The sequence below is a fragment of the Equus caballus genome, chromosome 6 (assembly GCF_041296265.1).
Source record: "Equus caballus isolate H_3958 breed thoroughbred chromosome 6, TB-T2T, whole genome shotgun sequence".
Classification (NCBI taxonomy): Eukaryota; Metazoa; Chordata; class Mammalia; order Perissodactyla; family Equidae; genus Equus; species Equus caballus.
Genome location: NC_091689.1, coordinates 26,160,024 through 26,183,278, shown reverse-complemented (window position 1 = coordinate 26,183,278; position 23,255 = coordinate 26,160,024). Strand labels below are relative to the sequence as shown.

Genomic DNA, 23,255 nt, shown 5'->3' with positions numbered 1-23,255 from the left:
GATGGCAAGCCGGGTGACGCAGCGGCGAAACATTTGGTAAAACTCAGCCGGGATGACTCATGAGGCAGATGATGTCCGAAATAGCTCGTAGGTCTGGTGGAAGAGGTTGGGAAACATGAGCAGCATGTGTTGGTCACAGGCTGCATTTGGCAAGATACAACGAGGAAGAGATGGGCTAAAAAATATTCCGGGTTTACAAGCTGGGAGGAAAAGGAACGGAGAGAGGCCAGCAATGCTGGGACTCGGGGTTGAGTGCGCTCCTGCGCAGCCCAGAGGCTAGATCAGACGCAGGACAGGCTGTGGCAAGGACAATCTCAAGGATACCGGCATCACCCCCTGGGTATGACTGCTGGGAGTTCCTTCTGAGCTTCCCAAAGTCCGGAGAGAGGCAGGCAGGGTGGGGCCAGGTCGGGGGAGGGAAGCACATCCAAGCAGCCCTGAGGAAGGCACCGTGGGCGTGGCGGCAGACCCAGGGACCTAAAATCAAGAACAGCGGAGACTACAGTGTCCTGAGACAGTTGAACTGCCAAAGAAACCAAGAGCCCAGGCCTGTGTGTGTGACTAGAGACTTGTAAACAGCATTGGCAGGAAGAGGCTGAGAAAGCACTTCAGCCCCCGAGGAGGGCTTCTTGGTCAGTGCCGTGTTCAGGTGTGGCCAAGAAGACAGGAAGAGGATGGACCCTCCTGAGGGCCACAGAGAGCCCTGGACGGGCCGCCCACTCCCAGGGCAGGGCGGGCCTGGGATCTAGGATTGCTACAGGGCAGGGTCGGCTGGGTGCCCCCGTGTTCCTCCTTCTGCAGGGATGTCGTGGCTGCCCGTCCCTGTTCCCTGCTGGGTAGGTGACTGGCCTCCCAGTTCACAAGTCTCTAGTGGAACCCCACCCGGCCCCCGTGCAAGGATGTGCACAGACCTCATTCATGGAGTTTACCCACAATCCTGGGCTTGGGCTTGCACCATAACTGGATGGGGACCGGGCCATCTCCCGGGGGCCTGTCTCGAGTGCAGGAAGGAGAGTCAATGGGCTATTTGGTGACCCGGGGGCTGGATGTGGCGGTGCCAGGGTTGCTGGCCCACCATTTCCTGTCCTCCCACATCCTGGCCTCTTGTGTAGAGTGGAGCTCTGTGCCTTGGTCTACCCAGTGGGTGGGTGACACGTCATTTCAGGGCAGTAGGGTACGTAATCCTGGCGTGAGACCATGCAGCATAATAGGCCATAGAGACCATAACAATGATGGCACTGCCCTGTGGCCTGAGCCTGTGGGCGACCATGAGGCGCAGAGCATGGATGCTGCCCTTTGTAAACTCAGTGGCTGCATCACTTTCATTGCCTACAGCTTAGCCATCCTTCGTGGTGATGCCCTAAGTGGAGTCTCCAGCCTGATTCCCTCTTCTGAGCGCCCCCTGTACCCGCAGCCTCTCCTGCACCTGTGCTAGTGGATGTCCACAGCCTCTCACATTTAATCCTCCAAGACTAAACTCGTCCCCATCACTCACCTCTTCCTTTGCTCCAGTTTGGGACAAGGAACCACTGCTGAGAAAGTACCAGAGCGAGGGTGGCGACAGGTAGGCTCCTTTGCTTGGGTGTTCAAGGGTCCAGGGTAGGCCCCAGAGGCCTGGCCAAAGGGCTGGGGAGGGCAGGGACAGCCTGCTGCTGGTCCTCAGACCCCCAGGGCTGCAGGGCAGAGCCAGGGTGGCCAGGAGTGGCTGGAGTAGAAGAAGACCCTTCAGCCCCATCCAGCATTCTCCTGCCTCTGGCCAGGAGCCTCTGTGTCAGATGTGGGGTGGTGACCAGCTCCTGACCCCCACCTTGGGGCAGCCGGGTAGATGCGGAGGACAAGAGTCAGGACAAACAGGCCGAGAGGTTGTTTGCAGAGTGGAGGTTTAATGGGACAATCATGCTGATCCCATTGCAGCGGTCCCCAGGTGGCCCAGCTCTGACCGCTGGGGTCCCCAGGCCTCTCCCAGCATGGTGGGCCTAAAAAGAGCACCAGCGCCACCCGCCCCTTCCCTGTGGGGTATTGCTGCACTCGCCCCAGGCAGTCGCAAGACAGACTGCCCTGTCTCACTACCCCTGGGGCCTGGGACCCTGTGTTCCCTGAGGGGCTAAGGCTTTCTGGGGGCCCCTCCCCAGGGATGTCCGCCCTCTCCTCAGTGTCCCCTGTCCCCACACTGAAGGCATGTCTGTGTCCTTGTCTCTCTGCCAGGGGCCACCCAAGGCTGTCAAACCCCGGGTGGGGTGTAGGGCTCTGCAGGGAGGAGGCACGCTGTGGGGACAGTGTAGCCCGGGCCTCCCAGCAGACATAAGGCACAGTGTGGCGGTCGCCATGGGACTGCAGGGCCGTCACCCTGGGGGCAGTGCCTGGCAGGCAGTGTCGAGACAGGAGGGTGTGGTGTGTGCTGGCCGCTGCAGGGCCTGCAGTGCAAGAGAGCCAGGGGGACCAGCTCCACGGGCCTTGGCTGGCCACAAGGAGGTCCCCGGGAGAACCCGCAGGAGGGGCGCGTGGGCCCGGGCAGAGCTCACGGCCAGAGCCGAGGCACAGTCATGGCGGGCCCGGGCCACAGAAGGCACAATCGTGGTGTCTGGGAGGTCAGGGCTAGGCAGACACGTTGACGTCCCTGAGAGAGATGGCACTGCTGGGGGCCTCATCCCCAAGCAGCAGGGCCGGCGTGTCCGTGTCTGCCTCCGAGTCCGCTCCGGCGCTGCCCTGCTCCGCGCTGGGCTCGGCGCTGGGGCCCAGGCCCTGGGACAGGATCTGCTGGATGGTCCTGCGCAGGTTGGGGTGCAGCCGGCCCTGCGTCTGGTAGAAGACCTCCAAGGCGAAGGACTTGAGCGTGCCAGTGCAGAGGTCCTCGTACAGAGGGATGGTGTACATGCGGGACATCTGTGGGGTCGGGGAGTGCTCAGTCATACTGCTGCTCCCCGGTCCCTCCTGCCACCTGCCGGCCCTGGCCTGCACTCACTCTGCCGCAGGAATGGCCCCTGGTAGCCTCTCACCCCCCACACTACAGGCCTTCTGCAGAGGCCTCGTCTTCGGAGAGTGTGGGCTGGGGGGGCACTGACGGGGGACAAGTGTGTGGAGTGGGGACCCCTGGGCCTCTGAGTCGCTCAGATAGCCCTGGTGCCCAGGGCAGGAGCCCGAATGCCTCCCCCCACCATGGGCCCAGACCTCTAGATGCTGCTCCTAGCTTGTCCCCTCTGGACGCAGCCTCCCCGAGGACTGGTGGGGTCTGGGCTCTTCCCATCTGGTGCGCGTGCACTCCCGCTGCCAACCCAGAGGCCACGTCTTCCCTACCCCGTTCTCAGAGATGCCCGCCAGACTGGAGGGTCAGGTGGGGCGGTGGGGGCGGGGAGGGGCAGGGCCCCAAGTGGGTGGCCGCACCTGGCTCTCAAGGAAGCGCCGGACTCTGTGGAGGTCGGGGTAGTAGTCGTTTCGGACCACGATCTGCAGCCAGCGGATGCGGATCTCGGCGTTCATGGAGTCCAGCAGGGAGGAGTAGCACTTGGACAGGCTCATCACCACCTCTGCAAGGCCGCGGACAGGTCAGGGCTGCGTGGGCACACCCCTCCCCAGCCACCGCGGCGGCCACAGGACCCACCCTGGGGCAGCGGGGACCCGTCCAGGAGCCGGTCCAGGAAGAGAGCCGTCTGGAAGGTCCTCCACTTGGAGATGTCAATGGCGCTGGCTGAGGCGGCCGCCTGGTCCAGCGGCTCCGCGGTCCACAGCTGGAAGAGGGCCTCCACGGGCCGGGTCAGGCTGGATCCCTGAGACAGGTCTGGCTCGGCCAGCGGCGGGCCCGTGGCGTTGAGCCAGCGCTCGAACTCCAGCCCTGCAGGGGAAGACTCCATCCTAGGGGCCCCACCTGGGCTGGGGAGGGGCCGCCCAAGCAGGCCTGCCCTGGAGACCACAGACCCCGAGGATGTCCCCGGGTGTGACACTTCCAGGGCTGGGAGCCCCAGAGCAGGGGCGGTTCAGGGAGGCTGGGGTGGGTCTAGCACCTGCCACTTTGAGCCACTGGAGTGGCTTCTGTGAAGGGACACAGGGAGGCCAGAAGGCTCGAATTGGTGACTGTGGGACCCCCATCCCCTCCACGCCTCTCCTGGTCATAGGTCAATGAGGTACTTCAAACCCAGCCTCAGTGCTGGGGGATAGAGGGGCTCTGCAACATGAGGTGGGCAGCAACATGCTGGCAAAAGACATTCCTGCATAAAACCCTGGCGCTGGGCACCTGCGGGGGCAGGTTCTGCCCATCCCCCAAAACCTTTGGTGCACTCCCTAAACCTTCCAAGACGCAGGACCACCATGCTCAGACCTCCCAGCCACACCTCACTGCCCTCCAGCAAATCTTGGCCCCTCCCTAGATGTCAGACCCCTCCAGTGTCTTCTTTGGCCCCCAAGCCCTCTGACCCCCAGGGACACTGTCATGGGCATTGCACAAGCAGGCCAGATGCTTCAGCCAGTTCTGAGGCAAACCTCCCTCCACCCTGTCAATCCTTCCCCAGGCCCTTTGCACACACTGCTTCCATGGCCCTCTTCCTAGGGACGGCCTAGTTAAGTCTGCTTGGCCTAAGTGCCACCTCCTCTGGGAAGCCCTCTGGGCCCCATCAGGCTGGGAAGCAGGCCCTCCTCTCTGCTCCCATGGCGTCATGGCCTGAGGCCCACAGTGTCCAGAGAAGGTTGGCTGAAGGAAGGAAGGATAAACCCAAGGGGCCTTCCTCTAGGCAGAGCTGGCAGCTGGTGCAGTACAGCGCCCCCACCCTCACACCCACTGCTCCCCTGGCGGGCCGAGGGTCAGAGGGCCATGGACATTGGGCAGGTGGCAGGCCTCACCTGCCCGGCAGTCCACGCTTTGCTCCTTCAGCTCCGGGAAGAAGCTCAGGAAGGAGTCCAGCAGGTCCTGGGCCACCACGCTGGTGAACTTGTACTTCTCCACGTAGGCCTGCGTGGGCGGGGGCAGGGCTAGCAGCGCTGGGGGCTAGGCGCACCGTTCCCCACCAGAGCTGCGGCCTGCGCCGCATGGCTGGGCCCAGAAGGGCCCCGCACCCATCTGTACAGAGGGCGCAAACGCACCCACCACTGCCACATGAGGTCCTGCTGAGGAGCCAAAGCTGGGAGGGTGGGAGAGGGAAGAGGCAATACCCTAGAACTGCCCAGAAAGAAAGGTGGGCCAGGTCCCAGCCCCACGCACAGGCCCCCACCGACTCCATCCCCACCACCAGGAGAAGCAGCCCTGGGAGCCGAGGAGCGGGTGGGGCAGGAGGGGCTGCTCACTCGGAGGAAGTCGTCAAAGCGCTGGGGGTCCCCGCACAGCTGGGACAGGTAGTACACGAAGCAGTAGCCCTTCTCGTAGGTGAAGAGATTCATGAGGTGGCTGGGATTCACGCCTGCAAGAACACCCCAGCTCTGGGTGGTGCTCTGACCCTCCTGGGTCCTGTGGGACCGGGGCGTGACAGGGGTCAGGCTGCAGAGCAGGAGGGGCCGAGGGCTGCTGTCCCTCACACATCCAGATGCCCCGGAAGTGCAGTGATGGGGCCTGCTCTGCCTGAGGGGCTGGGGGGGCGGGCACTGAGGGCCCACACACCACGGCGAGGGGTGCTCAGAGCCCGGGAGAGGTGCTGGCAGGCTGAGGGAGCCTACGGGAGGCCTTCCTGGGGCTGGGGGCTCCTGGCCTGGCCTGGCCTTTGCAGGGATCCAGCTAGGGACAGAGGACAGGGTAGGCAAGGAGGTCCTATGGGGTGATGTCTGCAGGGCCTGGAGCAGGTCCTGGCAGCAGTGGGTACCTGGCTCCAGCTTGACCTGCAACTTGCTGACCGGGCTGTCCTCTCCGAGGAGCTTCATCTGCCTGTGCAGGGCGTCCAGGCGGAAGGCCGTCTCCAGACAGGTGAAGGCAGCACCTGGACAGGGCCAGGGAGGCAGAGGAGGCGGGAGGGGGCAGGGGGCAGGCCTGAGCACCCAGGGCAGGTGCGAGGCTGCTGCCCTGGCTACTCCCTGCCCTGAGCCTTGTGAAGGTGACCCAAGGCCACCCAGCTGGACTCATGCACAGCAGGAGAACTGCATCCTGGGGTCTGGGCTGGGCTCTCAGCCCCCCGCATGGTAGCTAGGACGGCCCTGGTGGCGCCCCTCCCCCGCCCCCAGCCGGCCGCGGGCAGTACCGTAGGTCTCTGTGGTGATGCGGCGCTGGGCGTAGGTGGCCAGGCCCTCGCTCAGCCACATCTCCTCCCACGTGGCGTTGGTGACAGCATTGCCAAACCAGCTGTGGGCCACCTCGTGGATGACGTCAATGACCAGGAACTCGTCACTCTCCAGGATGGAGGAGATGATGAAGGTGAGGCAGGGGTTCTCCATGGCCACGATGGGGAAGGAGGGGGGCAGGAACACAATGTCATACCTGCCCCGGAAAGGTGACCATGAGAGGGCCGGGGGCCTAGGAAGTGAGTGTCACTTCCTCCCCAGGAGGTCAGAAGGGGTCGCTCCCATGAGCCCCAGTGTCCTCCTTTGGATGGCGGGGACTTGCTCTCTGACCCCTCTTGCCGCCAGCCAGGGCTCCCAGGTGCCCCAAGACATACCTGCCCCACATGTACGGCCCATACAGCCGCTCGGCTGCACTCAGCCACTGCTCCACTGCGCCCGACAGCTTGCTGGTGGCCGTGGGCAGGAGGCACGGCTCGGCCCAGACGCGGCTCCTGTCACAGGGCAGAGAGGGTGGGCCAAGGCCGAATGGCCCCCACCCCGCTCACCCCGCCAGGCCTTCTCTCTGCTTCTGGGCTCAAATACCACCCATGCCTCGTCCAGCCTGGCTGACCGCCCAGCCCGCCGCCTGTCACCCCGCCTCACTCAGTGGCCACCATGCAGGCCCTTCCCATGTCAGGGGCCGAGCCACATGCTGAGGACCCCTCGGTTCCTTATGTCTTAAGTTGAAGGAACCTGTGCGGGCTTGAGGGTACATCAGGCTGCAGTGTGGCCCCAGCAGGACAGGCCCGAGGAGCGCCGGGCAGGTCAGGAGCTGGGGTTGCTGGGTCCGAGGGCACGTGGGGTGAGGACAGCCTGGCAGGGGTGGCCCTGGGCCGTGGCAGGAGGCAGGGCTGGTCCCACGGGTGGGGGTCCTCGGCAGGGCAGCCACAGACGCAGGCCGCACGCCCAGCCCACAGCGAGAGCTCTCTGAGGCCTGGGCCCTGGGCAGCAGCAGTGGCTGCAGGAAGCAAGAGGCAGTGGCCCTACCTAGGCCCAATGTCTGCCGGCTGGAGGTCCCCGGCCACGAGGGCCACGAGGTAGGCGGGCACGGGGTGCTCCATGTGGAAGCGGTAGACGCCCTCCTCCTCCACGTACGTGCTCTGCGTGGCGCTCATCAGCACCTGCACCCCCAACGGGGCCTGCATGCGAGGAAGCCCCACCCGTCAGGGTACCCCGGGTCCTTGTGGGGAACCCCATGCCCCTGTCAGGGTACCCCATATTCCCCAACAGGGCACCCCACAGCCCAGGTCAGGGACCTCGTGTCCTTGATGGGGAACCCCATCAGAAAACCCCATATTCCCCAACAGGGCACCCCACAACCCAGGTCAGGGAACCTCATGTCCTTGATGGGGAACCCCATGGCCCCTTCAGGCCACCCCCTGTCCCCAGTGGGAACTCCACAGTCTGGGTCAGGAAACCACATAGCCACAATAGGGAACCCCACATCCCCAACAGGGCACCCCACAATCTGGGTCAGGAAGCCCCATGCCTGTCAGGGAATCTCTCACCCCCATCAGAGAATCCCCATGCTACAGTGGGAACCCCCAGTCTCCTGGTCTGCACACCTCCTGCCCCAGTCGGGGGGTGGGGGGTACTGTGCTCAGGCCCAGGAGCCCTGGCCCCCAGCACAGGGTCTGGCATCTCCGCCAGAGCCTCCCCCTTCTTGGGGTGTCAGGTGGCCCCCTCCTGCATGGTGAGGAGGGTGGGCTCCTAGGACAGTGGTCCTGGTGCAGCCGGGGCTATGGCCCAGGCGGGAGGGAGTGAGGAGGAGGGCCAGGAGTGGGGGCGCTGACCTTGACGACAGCCGAGTAGGTGCACTTGACGGCGGGTGTGTCGAAGCAGGGGAAGAAGGACCGGTTGCAGACAGAGTGGCCCTGGGTGAAGACGAAGGGCTTGGCGCTGCCGTAGGTCAGCTCGGGGTCCAGCCACCAGATCTGCAGGCAGGCGGGGCATCAGCAGACGGCCACGGGGCTCGGGCCAGGGACACCCTCCCCGTCACAGTGGGCCAGGCCTTTCGGGGGGCAGCGCTGCTGGCTGACAGCCCTCATCTGCCCAGCAAGGGGGATCCTGTCACACAGAGAGCAGCACTTGGGGGTGCCAGGACACCCCTGCCAGCCATGCCTCGCTTCCTGAAGGCTGTGCAGGTTTCCTGGAGGAGGGAAGGCCTCAGGGAGTGGTCCCAAACCCACTGTCCTACTCAGGTTTCTGAGCCCAAAGCCTCTGGGGGCGGCAGCCGGAGAGGAAGGGAATGAAGGTCCAGGAGGGGATGGCCTTACTGGGCTCATCCAGGGCCAACAGCTGCTTGTCCACCCCGGGGACCCTCACTCCCCTCCCCTCGGGCAGGCTGGACAGCTGACCCAGAGCGTGGCCTGCGCTCCATCCATCCCCAGGGCCAGCCTTCCCTCCAGGCAGGAGGTTCTGCATCCAGGAGCCAGCTCGGGGAGTCTCCCAGCCCATGCCCCTCATCCCAGCTTCCAAGGGGAGACTGAGGCACAGTCAGAACACCCGAGTCCAAATTCTCACAGGCTGGCGGCAAATCTGGTCTCAGCCAGGAAAGGGAGCCAGGACGTGGCCCTGCGCGAAAATGAGAACTTCCCGCAGACTCCCCCACACTGGAGAGGAGCCCGCACAGCTGGCTCGGGGCCACCCCTGGGAATAAGGTCAGCCTTGCTGGGAGGGACCCCCATGGGGAGATGAGTCTGGGCCAGGGCATGGCGGGCAGTGAGCCGAGGCCAGGCACTTGGAGAGGATGGGCTGGACAGAAGTGGCCATGGGGAGATGGCTGGGGCCTGGGCCTGGACCACTGTAGACAGACCCTGCAGTGGCTGCCAGCACCCAGCCGCCCACCTCTATGGCGGAGCCAGAGCTGAGGCAGCACCGCTGGGAGCCCTGTTCATCTGCACGACAGACAGGGACCTCCATGCATGACGTGGCCTCCCACAGGGCAGCCACAGGGGCAGATGTGGGCTCAGGGGTGGATGCCCTTCAGGGCTTCTGGTCAAGGAAATGGTCCCCACCTGGAAGCCACCTTCCCTCCGCAGTGCTGGTGGCCTAGGGGGGCCACAGGGGGCAGGGAATGGGCACATTGCCCGGCCGTGGGTGCCCACTTGCCCGCCTCCACACCTGCCGGACACCATCACCTGCTCGGCCAACCTCCCCCAACATTGTAGGCTTCGAGGCTTTCCTCACCCCCAAATACCCAGGCCAGGCTCCACCGCCACTGAGGAGCCCCCTCCCCTCCTCATGCCCTCCTGCCCACCACAGCCGCCAGCTCTGTCCAGGGCTGCATTGGCTGCCGGGTCCACTGCCATTTCAACACTCCCCTTCTCATCTCCTGCCCAAGTGTTCTAGAGTCTCTGGGAAGGTCAGGGCAGAGTCTGGGAGAGGGCCCCCCAACCACAGCAGGGTCCTGAACCAGCTCTCCCCGCATTCCCCTCTGCCAGGACAACACAATCATGGAAGCCAACTGGATTATTCCTCATCCACTTCAGGGACCAAGTGCACACCTGTCCTCCCACGGCCATTATGAAGGACCCCTCACACACCCCTCTGCAAGAATGGGTCTGTGGAATCCAGATGATGGCCACCAAGGCTGCTCCCCACATGGCCTTTTCCATGCTGAAATCACAGACTTGATGGATCCCAGACCCAGGAAAGGTGGCCTTTCCTGCAGACCCCAGACCCAGCGGGGCTGTCTCCCCCGCAGACCCCAGACCCAGTGGGGCTGTCTCCCCTGCAGACCCCAGACCCAGTGGGGCTGTCTCCCACATAGATCCCACACCCAGTGGGGCTGTCTCCCACGTAGATCCCACACCCAGTGGGGTGTCAACCTCACAGACCCTAGATCCAGAAGGGGCTGTCTCCCCTGCAGACCCCGGACCCAGGAGGGGCTGCCTCCACCGCAGACCCCAGACCCAGAAGGACTGTCTCGCCCTCAGACCCCAGACCCAGGAGGGGCTGTCTCCCCTGCAGACCCCAGACCCAAGAGGGGCTGTCTCCTCTGCAGACTCCAGACCCAGCAGGGCTGTCTCCCCCGCAGACCCCAGACCCAGTGGGGCTGTCTCCCCTGCAGACCCCAGACCCAGTGGATCCCCAGACCTGGCAGGGCTGCCTATCCCATTCCTGCAGACCCAGCCAAACCCCTGCCAGTGTTCACAGACTTCTTCCAAACTTGTTTGGGCTGCTGTCTCTGTTCCCTCATCGTGGGGAGCCCACAGTGATGTCTTCCTTTTCTGCTGACCCCTGGGACTGCACCAGATGTTCACAAGACCTGTCTGGGGAGCCTGTTCAAAAATGTAGACTCCTGGCTCTGGCCCGAGAGCTTCCCGGGACCGGAACCCAGGAATCTGCATTATGGAGACTCCCTGCAGTGGGTCCTGCTGCGTGCAGTCTTTGGCCCACTCTGGGGACAGGTCCCTACGGTCCCCAAACCTCATTTCACCCCACTTTCCCCTCTCGCACTTGCTCCACCAGCGCAGCCTCTCACGGGCCCCTCCCCTCCCTGTGGCCCTCCTCAGGCTCTGCTCAGCCCAGGCTTCCTGTCCCCACTGCCATGTCCACTTCTCAGCTCATCCAGAGAGGGCCCACTGGCACTGCTCGCCCCTTAGCCTCGCAGAGACCAACGGGGTCCACGGCCCTCCTTGGGAATGAGGGGCTAGGGCAGACCCCCGGGCAGCCAGGTACCCCACTCCAGGGGTGTGCCCGCAACTCCTGTCAGGGGGCGCAGGGTGCAGGGAGCAGAGGAACAGCTGCTGATGGGCTGGCGAAGGAGCAGACTTAAGGACTCCAGACACTGCAGGGCAGGAAGAAAGGTGTTCTTGCTGGGGTAGGGTGAGTGGGGTCGGAGGGGCATGGGCCCTAGAGTCTGCAGCACCCCCAAACTGCCTCTGGAGGTGCAGGGGTCCACTGGCAGGGCCTCCCAGGAAGCTGCATCCTACCTGACACAGGGATACGCTTAGGGATTCAGGCCTGAGTCCTGGAACAGGACCAGAAGAGGTAGGTGCCCAGGGTCAGAGGTCAAACACTCTGGTCTCCACAAGCAATCTGGCCTGCAGGCCAGGCCCCTTGTCCGCCAGGCTTCCAGCTCCAGAGCTGCACAGTCTGTGGAGACCATGCTGCCCCTCCCCACCCCAAGCACCCAAGAGCCCCTCAGCAGGCCATTGAAAGCCCAGGGACAACGGCCTCCCTGCTTGCCTGGCCCCATCCGCAGGGGCCTGTTGAGGGTCCTGGTCCCACCACTCTGCTGGCCATGGTCTTGGGAGGACTAGACACATGGGCTCCAAGTTCACAGATCAAGGTCAGGGAGGAGCACATCCCTCTGTTCTCACTGCCATGCTGGGAGGCATGTCTGCCACTTGTCAGAGTCCTGGAGTACCCCAGCAGGCAGCAGCGGCCAACCCAGCAGGCCAGCAGCCAGCACACCTACAGGAGCTCAAGAAAGGAGGAGCGGTGGCAGGGCCCACTAAGGGCTCCTGAGAAACGTGTAGGAGCCTGCAGGTCTGTGGCTGGTCTAGGCTCTTGCCGCTCACAGGTCATCTTGGTTCCTGGCCTGATGCCTCCAGACCAACTGTCCATCACCCCAACCATTTGCATGCCACAGGCAGTGACAGATGGAACCTTCTGGGGCGTCCCAGAGCTGCATGCATGTGTGTATGTGTGCGTGACATGTGTGCTGTCCACATAGGGACCAAGGGAGCCCCCATGCTGCGGAAGTGAAAAGCCTTGCTCCATCCTGAAAGCCCCACCATAGTGGAGGGGTGCCACAGCCACAGCACCCAACCTGAGCCACCTAGCCTTTCTGGCAGAGCCTATGGGGCAGTGGGTGCTCCGTGCCCAAAGCCCTGCAGAGCCCATATGTGTGTCTGTGTTGGGGACATGGCCACTGAGCCACAGCAGCCCACCAGTCCTCTCCCAGGGGGCCCAGAGCATCAGAGCCAACCAGCCCTTTCTGCCTCCTGCTCCCGCGGGTCTGTCTGTCATGCTGCTTGCACACAGACCTGGTGTCTATAAGTTCTCTGAAGGCCCAGGTCACAAGGAGGCCCTTCCGCATCTGACACCCCCCTGGCCCACCCCTCAGTGCCAGGCTCCTGCAGATGTATGTCTTGACATGTGCCAACCTGAAGTTGCTCTTGTCCCGGGGCACACCTGAAAGGAGTGGCCTCCCTTGGTGGCATGCTGTCCCCTGTCCTAATGGCACCCCAGGCACTAGCTGAGAATCACTGAGGCCACTTAGGCAGGGGTCCAGGGCCAGGTAGGGGAGTACCAAGTGAGACGCCAGGGCCCCTCCGGGGCCAAGTTGGCCCTGCCCTCTCTGCAGGTGCCCAGGCCAATGTCGCCTGTCCCGGAAGCAGAGCCCAGATTAACGACCCCTAACCTGGCAGCGCGAGGACAGGCCACCTGGAGACCCCGCGGACCAACCCACCGTCCCAGCGCCCATCCCGGCAGGACTCACGGCGGGAGCGTCGGTGGAGGTGTAGCGCAGGATGACCTGGAAGGGCTGGTGTGCCTCCAGCTCCGACGGCAGCGTGACAGTGAGCGAGGAGCCGTAGTCAGTGAACGGGTCCACCCTGAAGGCCAGCGGGCAGGAGGGCTCGGCGCCGGGCGCCTCGGGGAAGGAGGGCAGCGGGGGCGGCAGCGCTGGTCCGGGCCCGGGGTCCGCGAAGGCGAAGGCGCAGGGCGGCTCGGTGGCGGCGGCGGGGGCGCGGCGGAAGGCGGCCGAGTGCAGGCGCAGGGCCGGGTGCGCGTCGAGCACGAGCGCGCGGGGCGCGGGCCGCAGCGCGCACAGCTCGAGCACCAGGCAGCCGGCCAGCTCGCGCGCCTCGGGCCGCAGCTCCAGGCCCAGCTGCAGGTGGCGGAGGCGGAAGAGCTGCGCGCTGGAGGCCGAGGCCACGTCCAGGGCGGGCGGCGGCTCGGGCGGCGGACGGGCGGGCGCAGCCTCGGCGCCGGGCGCCTTGCGGCAGCAGCACTGCGCCGCCATGGCCGCCCGCGCTAGGTGAAATCCATGGGCGGCGGCCGCGCCGGGCCGCGGGGAACGGGCGAGGGGCGCCGGGCGGCGGCGGCGACGGCGGCGGGGCGCGGGCACAACAGGAAGTCGCGCCGGGAGCCGCCCGGCCCGGCCCCGCGCCGTGCGCCGCCCCGCTCGGGCTCCGCTCGGCTGCCGCCGGGGGCGCTGTGCGCGGGGAGACCCGGGAGCCGGGGCCTCCGTGCGCGGAGCCGGGGCGCGGGGAGCCGAGGGAGCTGAGCGCGGGACCGGGGCGCGGGGAGCCGGGGTTGCTGAGCGCGGGGCGGGACGTGGAGCCGGGGACGCTGTGCGCGGGGAGACCCGGGAGCCGGGGGCTCCATGCGCAGAGCCGGGGCACGGGGAGCCGGGGGTGCTGAGCGCGGGGCGGGACGTGGAGCTGGGGGCCCTGTGCGCGGGGAGACCCGGGCTCTCCGCGCGGGGAGCCGAGGCGTTGTGCGCGGGACTGGGGCGCTGCACGCGGGGTCGGGGCGCCGTGCGCAGGGCGGGACGGGGAGCCGGGGACCCTGTGCCAGGAGAGACCTGCCTCTGTGCACAAGGGGCCGCGGCGTGTGCGCTGGGCAGGGGCTCTGTGAGTGGGGAGGCCGGGGAGCCGGGGGTGCTGTGGGCGGGCGGCCGGGGCCCTAGGGCTTTGCACGCGGGGCGGGGGTGCGTTTTGTGGGGGGAACCGGGGTGCGCTAGAGCCGTGGTGCACGGGGCCGCTGAGCGGCCTCTCCAGCTCTGTGCGCTTCCTACCGGACCTGCGCCAGGGGACCCCAGGAGGGATCGCCGCTCCCTCAGGGACGCTGCGGGTCAGGTTCCTGGGTCGTTGGCTGCTGGGACACCTGGGGCAGAGCTGCCTCTCCGTGGGGTCTCTGCGTCCGGGAAGCCGGGAAGGGTAACGTCTGGAACTCCACGTTATCCGTCCGTTCCGGGGCCTCAGGCCCCAGGAATGAGTGAATGATTCCCCACCCACCGCCCTGGGAGACCAGTGTAGCTAAATAGTGTGGCTATTTAGATTTAAATTAAATAAAGTAGTTAAAGCTTAGTTGCTCGTTTGGCCTAGCTGTATTTCAAGGTCTCCGTGTGTGTGTGTGTGTGTGTGTGTGTGTGTGTAGCGTAGTGTGTGGCTAGTGGCAACCACATTGGACCGAGCAGATACTCCATTCTCACAGAAAGTTCTGTTGGACAGCGCTGCCTTAAGGGCTGGCAGGGCCCTGGAGCGCAGACTGTTTAGGAGCCCGGTGCTCGGGTGGTAATGGGCACCTGGCCTGCTGCCCCCATCCCACCTCACCCAGTCCTGACTAGGGGCTGGGGCCCGAGGGGAGGGCTGCAGACCAGCAAGGATACCCAATGAGGGGGCAGCAGGTGGACCTCAAAGCCATGGAATGAGAGCAGCCACCAAAATGTTGCTATTGTTATCACGTAAGAATTCAGGTCATTGGGGAGAAGGGGCTTTGGGGCCTGGGAGAGCATCCAGGACCCTCTGCACACCTCTCTCGGCTGCTCCATGGCCTGTGGCTCACGGCGTGTGGGTGGGACTCAGACACTGCACTTGGCCTTGGGTCATCCCTGAGTAGTGTTCGATCCTTCTGGACTTAGTGTCCCCATCTGTAACCCATCTGATTGTCTGCCCTCCTCCCCGGGGGTGGGAAGGACTGCTGAGAGTGAGGACGTGTGTTCACTGATGCGGAGCATGAGCACCGAGGCATCGCTGCAGTTTTCCTGTGGGTCCTCAGGTCCCCATGTGCCCTCTTAGCTGGGGGGACACGACCTCCTTCTTGGGGTCCCCACTCCAAACTCCTGCAGTCACCTGGTGGAGGGGGGTGAGTCCCGCATCCAAGACTCAGGAGGGGCGAGAGCTGGGTCTGACTGGTCCTTGCCGCCTTCAGGTGGCCCAGTGCCCTGTCCAGGTGGTGGAGGCCCCACGGTGCCGAGAGCTGAGTGTTCTAGATGGCACTCCCAGTTCGACTGGCCTCCCCAGTGGGGCTGGGGCTGGGGCTGGGATTGGAAGAAGCTCATCAGGACTGCACGTGGGTGCCCACACTAGCCTGCCCTGACCATGCTCAGGCAGGTCTACCAGCACACCTGCGCCCTCAGGGCCTTCTTGCCCTCCTGGTCCCCTGGACTTGGGTAAGCAGGGGTAGGGTCTCATCCCTTCTCTCCTGGAGGACCTGGGCATCCCCGCAGCCAGTTCTGCACTCAGGAGGGGTGGAGTGGGGCAGCCTTTTGGGTCCAGAAGAACTGTTACCACCTCTCCCCCTGGGGTGGGGGTGCCTTCCACCCCACATTTCTATAAGTAAGGAAGCAACACAAGCTGGTCTTGAAGAAGCAAGCAGATCTGTTTGCAGTATTAAAGCCAGCCCACCAAGGCACCTTGTGAACTGTGAAGCCCACAGTGGTTGTCTCCACTCTCCACCCTGGCCCTGTCCTTCAGGGGAGAGTGCCTTCAGCGCTGCTTCAAGGCTCCTCCATCACAGCCTGTCTGCCGCCCCCCAAAACCCCCATGGAGAAGGCTGATGGAGGTCTGGGGCTGCTGCAGTGTAGTTCTCCTGTCACCCCCTACCCTGACCTGGGGACAGGAACATAGAAGTCAGGATTGTCAGGGCCGAGGTTTCTCCCACAGGATCTTCATACTCTAGCCTTTTAGGATCAGATCCTGGCTGGCTTGGGTGGACTGAAGCAGCTGACACTCCATCTACTCCCCAGCCTTTTCCTAACGCCCGTGGACCGGGCACCCCTGTTCAAATGAGCTGGCTTCAGGGAGGGGAGCGGGTCCCAGGATGCTAGGATGTGGATGTGGTGGCGGACAGAGTCCTGGGGAGAATTGGGCTTCTGGTGGGAGCCACAGTGGGATGGTTCTCAGGATGGAGCTGGTGGGATAAAATGCTGATGGAACCCATACTTGTCCTTCATCCTGGCCCAGGCTCTGTTGCCCTTGCATGCTTGTCACCCAGGGCCAGGTGGGTGTGCCATCAAAGGTGCTGTGAGCACACAGGGTAAAAACCTGGGTTCAGGTCCTGACTCCTGACCTCTTGGCCAGGCAAATGCTCAGCTCACCTGAGGTTACCGATGGAGCCACTGCAGCCTCACCTGCCAAGTGGAGACAAAGGCAGGAGCTCCTTTGTGGGATTGATGAAAAGGTGACATGAGCTATGAGGGGCTTGGGAGGAGTAAGTGGCAGCTGGCAAGCCCTCAATAAAGGTGGTAAAAGGGTAGCTGCGATGAAGTGCAGTTGGGTTATGTCTGGGGCTGTGGCTCTTGGGAATGGGGGCTACTGACTGGTGACATCGCACAGGGCTGGGTACACACCTAAAAGGTGTGGTGTATGCTCTGAGCCAGGGACCAACCGATGGTGTTGCTCCTGTCACAGCCAGATACCTAGGTGCAGGAGCAAGAGGAGTGTGGTGGGGGGAGGGAGGCCCCTTTCACAACCACCCCAGTGCCTCACTCGAAAAGTGTGAGCTTCCCATCCCCACGACTTCGGGCTCTGCTGGGTCAGGTCTTCATTCCCAGGTAAGATGCTTCCACCTGGGGACACACCATGTGCCCCTGGATGGGAGGCTGAGACACCACCTAGCCATTTTGGGTTCCTTAGGCCAGCGAGGCATCAGGCAAAACGGGTTGCTCTGCTGGGTGGAGTGGCTGATCCTGACCTTCAGGGGCAGCGGGGTCAGGAAGAGTACGCTGGAACTCAGGACATCCCCCTGATGCCTCCCAATACTCCCAGGTGTGTGGGAGCACCAGTGCAGGCAGGGCCACTCTGGGCCTTTCAGGATGAAGGCTCAAGTCACCCCACCAGGAAAGACCAGGACTAGTGAGGTGCAGGTTGAGAGTAGAGGGAACAGAGAATGGATAGTGAAAAGGGAAATGATAACACCAAACGCTTTATTTTATTAATTACTTTCTCATGGATACATTTGTATATATTAACCAAGAACTGTGTTATCTGTAATTCATGTACATTACCCAGTTTTTCCTTTTCTCCTTCCCCACTATCTTATTTAAAGAGTGTTGATGGTGAGTAATTATCTATCTAGTAGATCAGATATGTCCAGATATGGACAGAATGTCCAGGTGAGGTGCATCTGAACCAGAAGAGGAATCGACAGGCATCTAAGCTGTGGGGCAGCTGATGGGGTTCTGTGCCCTCCACTCTTGGGAGGGCCACTGTGTTAGCAGCAGGATGCCAGGTCAGGGCTCAATGCTGTTGCTGAAGCTGGGAGGTAAGGTCAGAGGTGGGTACGGACGCAGAGAGCACCAAGGGTGGTCTGTCACACGGCCTCACACCCTCACCTACACGTAGCAGCGAGAAGTCTGGAAACTGTGGGCCCTCCTGACCACATCTGTGTTGGGTTCTGAGACGGGACCAGTGTGAGGTTTGGGAAAAGCCTGTGGCTCGAGCAGATGGCAGGCACGAGGCTTCGCCAGCAGTCCGAGGTGCCCTCCCAGAGTCGCCCACATCAGAGAGGCAGGAAGCCAGGGTGAGGGTGGAGGGTCTTCGGGACTCCCCCACTTCCTGATCTCCTGACCGTGGCTCTCCGGCCTTGATTTCTGTATTAAATGTCTTTCTGCCTAAAATCCCTCCAGTGGTTTTGATTTTCCTGACCGAGCCCTGTCTAATAAGCCTGCTGTCCAGGGGAGGGACGGCTCCCCGTGCCCTCCTCGGTGGACACACCCCGCACTACGGTCAAGAGGGGACAGAGACTCTGAAGCTGCATTTCAGGAAGACACAGAAAGCGAACACAGCGTGTGACAGTGAGGAAGGAGAGGAGGGACCAGCCTCGGTCAGTGCGTGGCCTCCCTCCCCCAGCCCAGGGGCCGCGGGAAAGCCCAGCGCCTGCTCCAGGCGCAGGCTGACCGACTAGGGCTCGCTGTCCCGGGCGCTCCGCGGCAGGAGGGACCGGGACTGCAGGGCCTCCTCGTACTTCTGCAGCTGAGCCCAGAAGCCCGGGTTGGGCTCGGCCACGGGGCGCGCGCTCTTCACGGCCTGCGAACGAGAAGCTCGGGCTGAGCTCCGCGCAACCATCCCCACAGACTCCTCCGGCGCCGGACGCCCCACGAAGTCGCTTCCAGTCCGGAAGTCCGCCCTCCCGGAAGGCCCGCCCACGCCGGAGCCCCGCCCCTCCAGGAAGTCCTCGCCCCCGGAAGTCCCGCCCTGCCGCACCTGGAAGGCCGCCTCCAGGCCGAGGCCGCGGTGCCGCATGAGGTAGGAGGTGCAGACGGCTGCCGAGCGGCTGCGGCCGTTCTTGCAGTAGACGAGGCAGGCGCCGCCGGCGCGCACCGCGGCCTCCATGGCGGCGCAGGTGGGCTCCAGGTGCACCAGCAGGTCCTCGGCCGGGTCGTCGAACACGGGCACGCGCAGCTCGCCCACGCCGGGCGCGCTCGGCCCAGGCTGCTGGCGCGAGACATTGACGCACAGGGTGACGCCCGCGCGCGCCAGCAGCTCCGGCGCGGCCGCGGCGCGCGCGCTCCCGAGGAAGAGCGACGGCGCCACGCGCACGAACGGCGGCGGCGCGGGCGGGGCGGCCTCAGGGCGGCCGGCTCGTTCCGAGTCCATGACCGGCGCTCGGGCGCCCCCCGCGGGGGCTTATTTTGGGCTGGGGGGTGGGAGGCCGGCCGCGTGCCCCCTGGTCCTAGAGACCTCCGAGCGCCGCTCCTCCCCCGCCCGGGAGCGGGGTCCGCCCATGTCTCCCTAATCGCCGCCTCATTGGCCAGGCTGTGCGGGCCCCCTCTTCTGATTGGCTGTGGTTGGGGAGGGCTGCCATTGGCTGGGCTCTTACTCAGCGGGAGAGTCGGATTGGCTGCAGCGGAGTAGGCGGGGCTGGGGGCCTGGAATGAATGGGCCGCACCCTAGTCGCCTGTGCCGGGCGGAGCTGCGAGGCGGGGCTTCTAGAGCTACCGGTGCAGGTGCGTGCGACCCGGGAGGTTGCGCTGACGCGGCCGCCGTCACCGGAGCCAGTCCAGCTGGGCGGGAGGGCAGCAGGGCCCCTCTCACCTGCGACTGCCGTGCAGAGGAGCAGGGGCCCTGCCACACTCTCATGTGGCCCGGACCAGTGTCTTCCCTGTGGGTTCGTCGGCAGGCCGTACTCTTCATAACCACTCTTGCAACCGCGTTGCCGGCTGAGGTGCCCTTAGGACAGCTTTGCGTCTATTCCCTTTTGTTGCCTGCTTCCTAATAAATCGCCCTGTGTAATTTCTGCATTTTATTTTCCCTTTTATTGCAACACATGGTTCATGTAAAATAAAACTATTCACCGTTAACTTCATGTTATTTGATACTTCCTCATAGACCAGTGTTTCTGTTGTTTTAACTTTTTGGGGTCACCACTGTAACTTTTAAAAGTTAATTTAAATCATTTAAGGTCCACGTAGCTGTCATTTAAGAAGACCTCTTCGAGGGTTTTTTCTGATGTCCTGTGTCTTTCCGGGAATGGTTGCCGTGAGCATTAACTGCCTTGCAGCCCTGCATATATTGTTATTGCAGTTTCAGTTTAATTCTAATAATAGTGAAACATTTTCCCATTCATCTCCATCGTTTACTTAAGATTTACAATCCGGGACTGGCTGGTGGCGCAACGGTTAAGTGCGCACGTTCCGCTTTGGTGGCCCAGGGTTCGGATCCTGGGTGCAGAGATGGCACCACTTGGCAAGCCATGCTGTGGCAGGCGTCCCACATATAAAGTAGAGGAAGATGGGCACGATGTTAGCTCAGGGCCAGTCTTCCTCAGCAAAAAGAGGACGATTGGCAGAAGATGTTAGCTCAGGGCTGTTCTTCCTCAAAAAAAAGATTTACAATTCATGCTACCAGAAATTATCCTCCAGTCTCCCCTGCGCCTAGGTCCTAGATCAATCTGACAAACCGTACTGGTACAATCTCTCTGAGTGATCTTGATTCTCTCCATTCCAGCAGCAGCCACCAGGTGCTTGCCACTGTCAGATCTTTACTGCAGCCTAGGGCTCCCTCCGAGCTAAAGACTCAAATGGCGGTCTGCTGCCAGCTCTTCACTGGCTGCAGGTCTAGCCCCCACCTAGGGGAGGCCTTCCCAGCATCCATTTCCCTCTTCCTCTGCCCTAAGGACAGACTGGCTTTCCTGGGATGGGGAGGGAAAGGAATTCCTATTTTCCAGAGTTCATGGGAACTGTCCAAGTAGGTGGAGAGTCCCTGTCCCCCAGCTCCAGAAGCAGGCCGGGGATACCTCCAGGCATGAAGCCGGTTCCCTGGCCGCTCCCCCTCCCATTGCTGCAGGAAAGGGCTTGGGCTCTCATACGAACGAACGATGAGAGAGGAGTTTGGAAGTTTCCTTTGTTCTCCTTATGACCACAAGGGCAAGCCAGGCTTGAGAGGAAGCAGAGTTGGGAGGAACGGGGTTCTTGATGACATTGTTGGGGCTCTGAATCAAACCAAACCTGAGGACCCTCTTGCCTCTGGACTGTTTGGTTTCCTGAGCCAACAAATCACCCTTTATTGTTGGACAGTGTTCGAGGTGGGTTTTCTGTTCCAAGGCCTCCCACCTGATCCCTCCTGCTCCTTCACCCCCCTGACTAATGAATCAGTAACAAGACATCCTAAGTGTCTTAAATCCGTTCTCTCCACCTTGACTGCTACATTTAGTTTGGGCCATCCTCTTCGGGACCTGGCACCCAGCTCCTGAGGGGTGCCTGCCTTCCAGCCTTCCTCGCTGTAGCGGAATGTGCTTTCTAAAGCAGTGCTTTTCGGATGTCGGTCCTGACTCATTAGCAAGTCGTGATCCATTAGCGGGTTGTGAAGTCAATTTTGTGGGTCATGACCAGTATTTCACTTTTTAGTGAAATGGTATAGAAAAGAATACTTGCAAATATTAAGGTGCCTGTGTGTAGTAGAGTGAGATTTGCATGGGTATTTTTTGAGTTAGGTTTGTTTATGATGTAAAATGGGGTCTTAGGGTGGGTCCCAAGCAAAGTCTTGAAAGTCTCTGATTCAAAGCTCACATCTGACCGCATCGCCCGCCTGCTTAAAAACGTCTTGCTCCTTCTGTCTTTAACCTGGCATTCAAGGCCCCTCCTGTCCTGTCCCTCTAGTGTCATCTCTCTCTCCGTCCCCGCCTGCACCTCACACTATAGCCCAGTGGCTCTCAAAGTGCTGTCCACATCTCAGCAGCATCTGGGAACGTGGTTGGAATGCAGATTCCCAGGCCTCTGGGGTGTGACCCAGGAAGCTGTGTTTTACCACACTCTCCACATGATTCTGATACATGATAAAGTCTGTACCCATCACTTAGTCAAGCTAAAAAGCCATTTAAAGCAGGAGAGTCCCCAGCCCCAAAAAAATTACCCACTCTCCTTAAACATTGGATTTTGACTCACTACATACACACATATCCTTTCACTTTCTTCTGATGATGGTCTCGCTGGGGCCAGTGGGGTGTGGCTCATGGTGGCACTCAGTGCCTGGCTGTGCCTTCCAGTTCCTGTTCTTTCCCTTCCTGTGAACTTCAAAGCATTTGAGGAGCAATCTGCAAGTAGAATCCTTTTGGAATTTTTTAAATGATTTTTCCCACAGTCTCTTACAGTGTTTCATCTGTATCTAATTTGATTGCAACTTTTCTTTTTTTGGTGAGGAAGCTTGGTCCTGAGCTAACATCTGTTGTCAATCTTTCTCTTTTTGCTTGAGGAAGATTGTTGCTGAGCTAACATCTGTGGCAATTTTCCTCTGTTTTGTATGTGGGGCACTGCCACAGCGTGGCTTGATGAGTGGTGCATAGGTCCACGCCCAGGATCTGAACCTGTGAACCCTGGGCCCCTGAATTGGAGTGTGCAAATTTAACCACTATGCCCCCAGGCCGGCCCCTGATTGCAACTTTTAAGTGACCTTTGTCAACTTTTCAAAGTCTTCAATTGAATTTTAATAGACATGCCACTCTCCTTTCCCATGCAGGCTTCATCAGCCATATGCCATTAAATTTCATAACAATGATAGGTTCAGTCGGCATTTTCTGCTTTGCAAATACCACGACTCTTATGAGTGGCTGCTGTGCTGAAAGCCACTCTTCATAAAGAACAGTTTGCTAAATTACTAATTTGCTGAATTTACCAAGTTTACTAGTTCACCAAAGACTTTTAAAGTTCATATTCTTGAATAATGTCAAGGAATGTTAAAATATTATTCTTATGAAAATGTTCTTTTGAACATATTCTTGAGTGTCAATGTAGGACTTGTATCAATTTGTGGAAATAGGGCTTTTTAATCTTCACATGCCTGGTTTTTAGAATTTCAGTGCCTATATTCTTATGAATAGGAGCAAAATATCAGCATTTCATATTGCATTTTTTCCAGTTTACATAAGTTTCCAGGACACCTTTTCTTCTTTGGCCACATTTTATTTAGAATTTTTTTTGCCAATCTTCCCAAATTGTCAGGCTTGCCAAAGCGGCCACAGATAGCTTTCTTTTAGCTGTTGTTCAGAGTCATTCATTTGGGGGATGTATTATTTTCCTAGAGTCACTGTAACAAAGTGTCACGATCCGGGTGGCTTGAAACACCAGCAGTTCATTCACCCCTCTGCTTGGGTCTCCAAGTCTCTCTCTCCTTATAGGGACACCAGTCATTTGGTTTAGGGCACACCCTGATCCAGTAGGACCTCAACTTGATTACACTGGCGAAGACCCTATTTCCATATAAGGTCATTCACAGGTACCGGGGTAGGGACTTGAACTTATCTTTTTGGGGGACACTATTCAACCCACAACAGGTGATACGGTTTAACAGGCTCGTAGGATATTTTGAAGTCTTAGTTGACCATTTTTCTTTCTCTTTTCATAACAAATGAATTTTAAAGACAGCTCAATTTGCCTCTGCTCAGCCTCCCAAGCTGCACTTGGAGGGAACCAACAGAGAGAGGGCAAGGACAAGAGGTAAAGAGAGGGGGGATCCAGGAACCAAGGCGGGGACCAAGGGAGATGGGAGAGGTGAATTGGGAGACGGTGACCCTAGAACCCGGGACTCCTGGCACATTTGCCTTAGTCCACGCCCTTCTAGTCAGTGGGG

At 61.3% G+C, this 23,255-nt stretch overlaps 2 protein-coding genes across 2 annotated transcripts; both read right to left on the bottom strand.

Moving 5' to 3' along the window:
- Positions 1 to 1,863: 1,863 nt before the first annotated feature.
- On the bottom strand, positions 1,864 to 13,362 carry RNPEPL1 (arginyl aminopeptidase like 1). Its single transcript, XM_023642744.2, has 11 exons — positions 12,683 to 13,362; positions 8,025 to 8,165; positions 7,219 to 7,370; positions 6,567 to 6,683; positions 6,153 to 6,388; positions 5,781 to 5,894; positions 5,272 to 5,384; positions 4,831 to 4,939; positions 3,599 to 3,829; positions 3,382 to 3,524; positions 1,864 to 2,883 (listed from the first exon to the last, which is right to left on the bottom strand). Exons 1-11 carry the CDS (start codon positions 13,205 to 13,207, stop codon positions 2,596 to 2,598), a joined length of 2,169 nt encoding a protein of 722 aa, XP_023498512.2. The 5' UTR covers positions 13,208 to 13,362; the 3' UTR covers positions 1,864 to 2,595.
- A 3,737-nt stretch (positions 13,363 to 17,099) lies between these two features.
- DUSP28 (dual specificity phosphatase 28) lies at positions 17,100 to 19,490 on the bottom strand. The gene is made up of 2 exons (XM_023642742.2): positions 18,396 to 19,490; positions 17,100 to 18,218 (listed from the first exon to the last, which is right to left on the bottom strand). The coding sequence occupies exons 1-2, from the start codon at positions 18,786 to 18,788 to the stop codon at positions 18,093 to 18,095; spliced, it is 519 nt and encodes a 172-aa protein (XP_023498510.2). The 5' UTR covers positions 18,789 to 19,490; the 3' UTR covers positions 17,100 to 18,092.
- Positions 19,491 to 23,255: the final 3,765 nt, after the last annotated feature.

Excerpts from the sequence above, each read along its gene's own strand:
- RNPEPL1 (XM_023642744.2), bottom strand. The coding sequence starts at position 13,207 with ATGGCGGCGCAGTGCTGCTGCCGCAAGGCGCCCGGCGCCGAGGCTGCG. Across the intron at positions 8,166-12,682 it reads CCTCCACCGACGCTCCCGCC|ATCTGGTGGCTGGACCCCGA; the intron begins GTGAGTCCTGCC and ends GCCTGCCTGCAG. Across the intron at positions 5,385-5,780 it reads GCAGGTCAAGCTGGAGCCAG|GCGTGAATCCCAGCCACCTC; the intron begins GTACCCACTGCT and ends GTGTTCTTGCAG.
- DUSP28 (XM_023642742.2), bottom strand. The coding sequence starts at position 18,788 with ATGGACTCGGAACGAGCCGGCCGCCCTGAGGCCGCCCCGCCCGCGCCG. Across the intron at positions 18,219-18,395 it reads GCCTGGAGGCGGCCTTCCAG|GCCGTGAAGAGCGCGCGCCC; the intron begins GTGCGGCAGGGC and ends TCTCGTTCGCAG.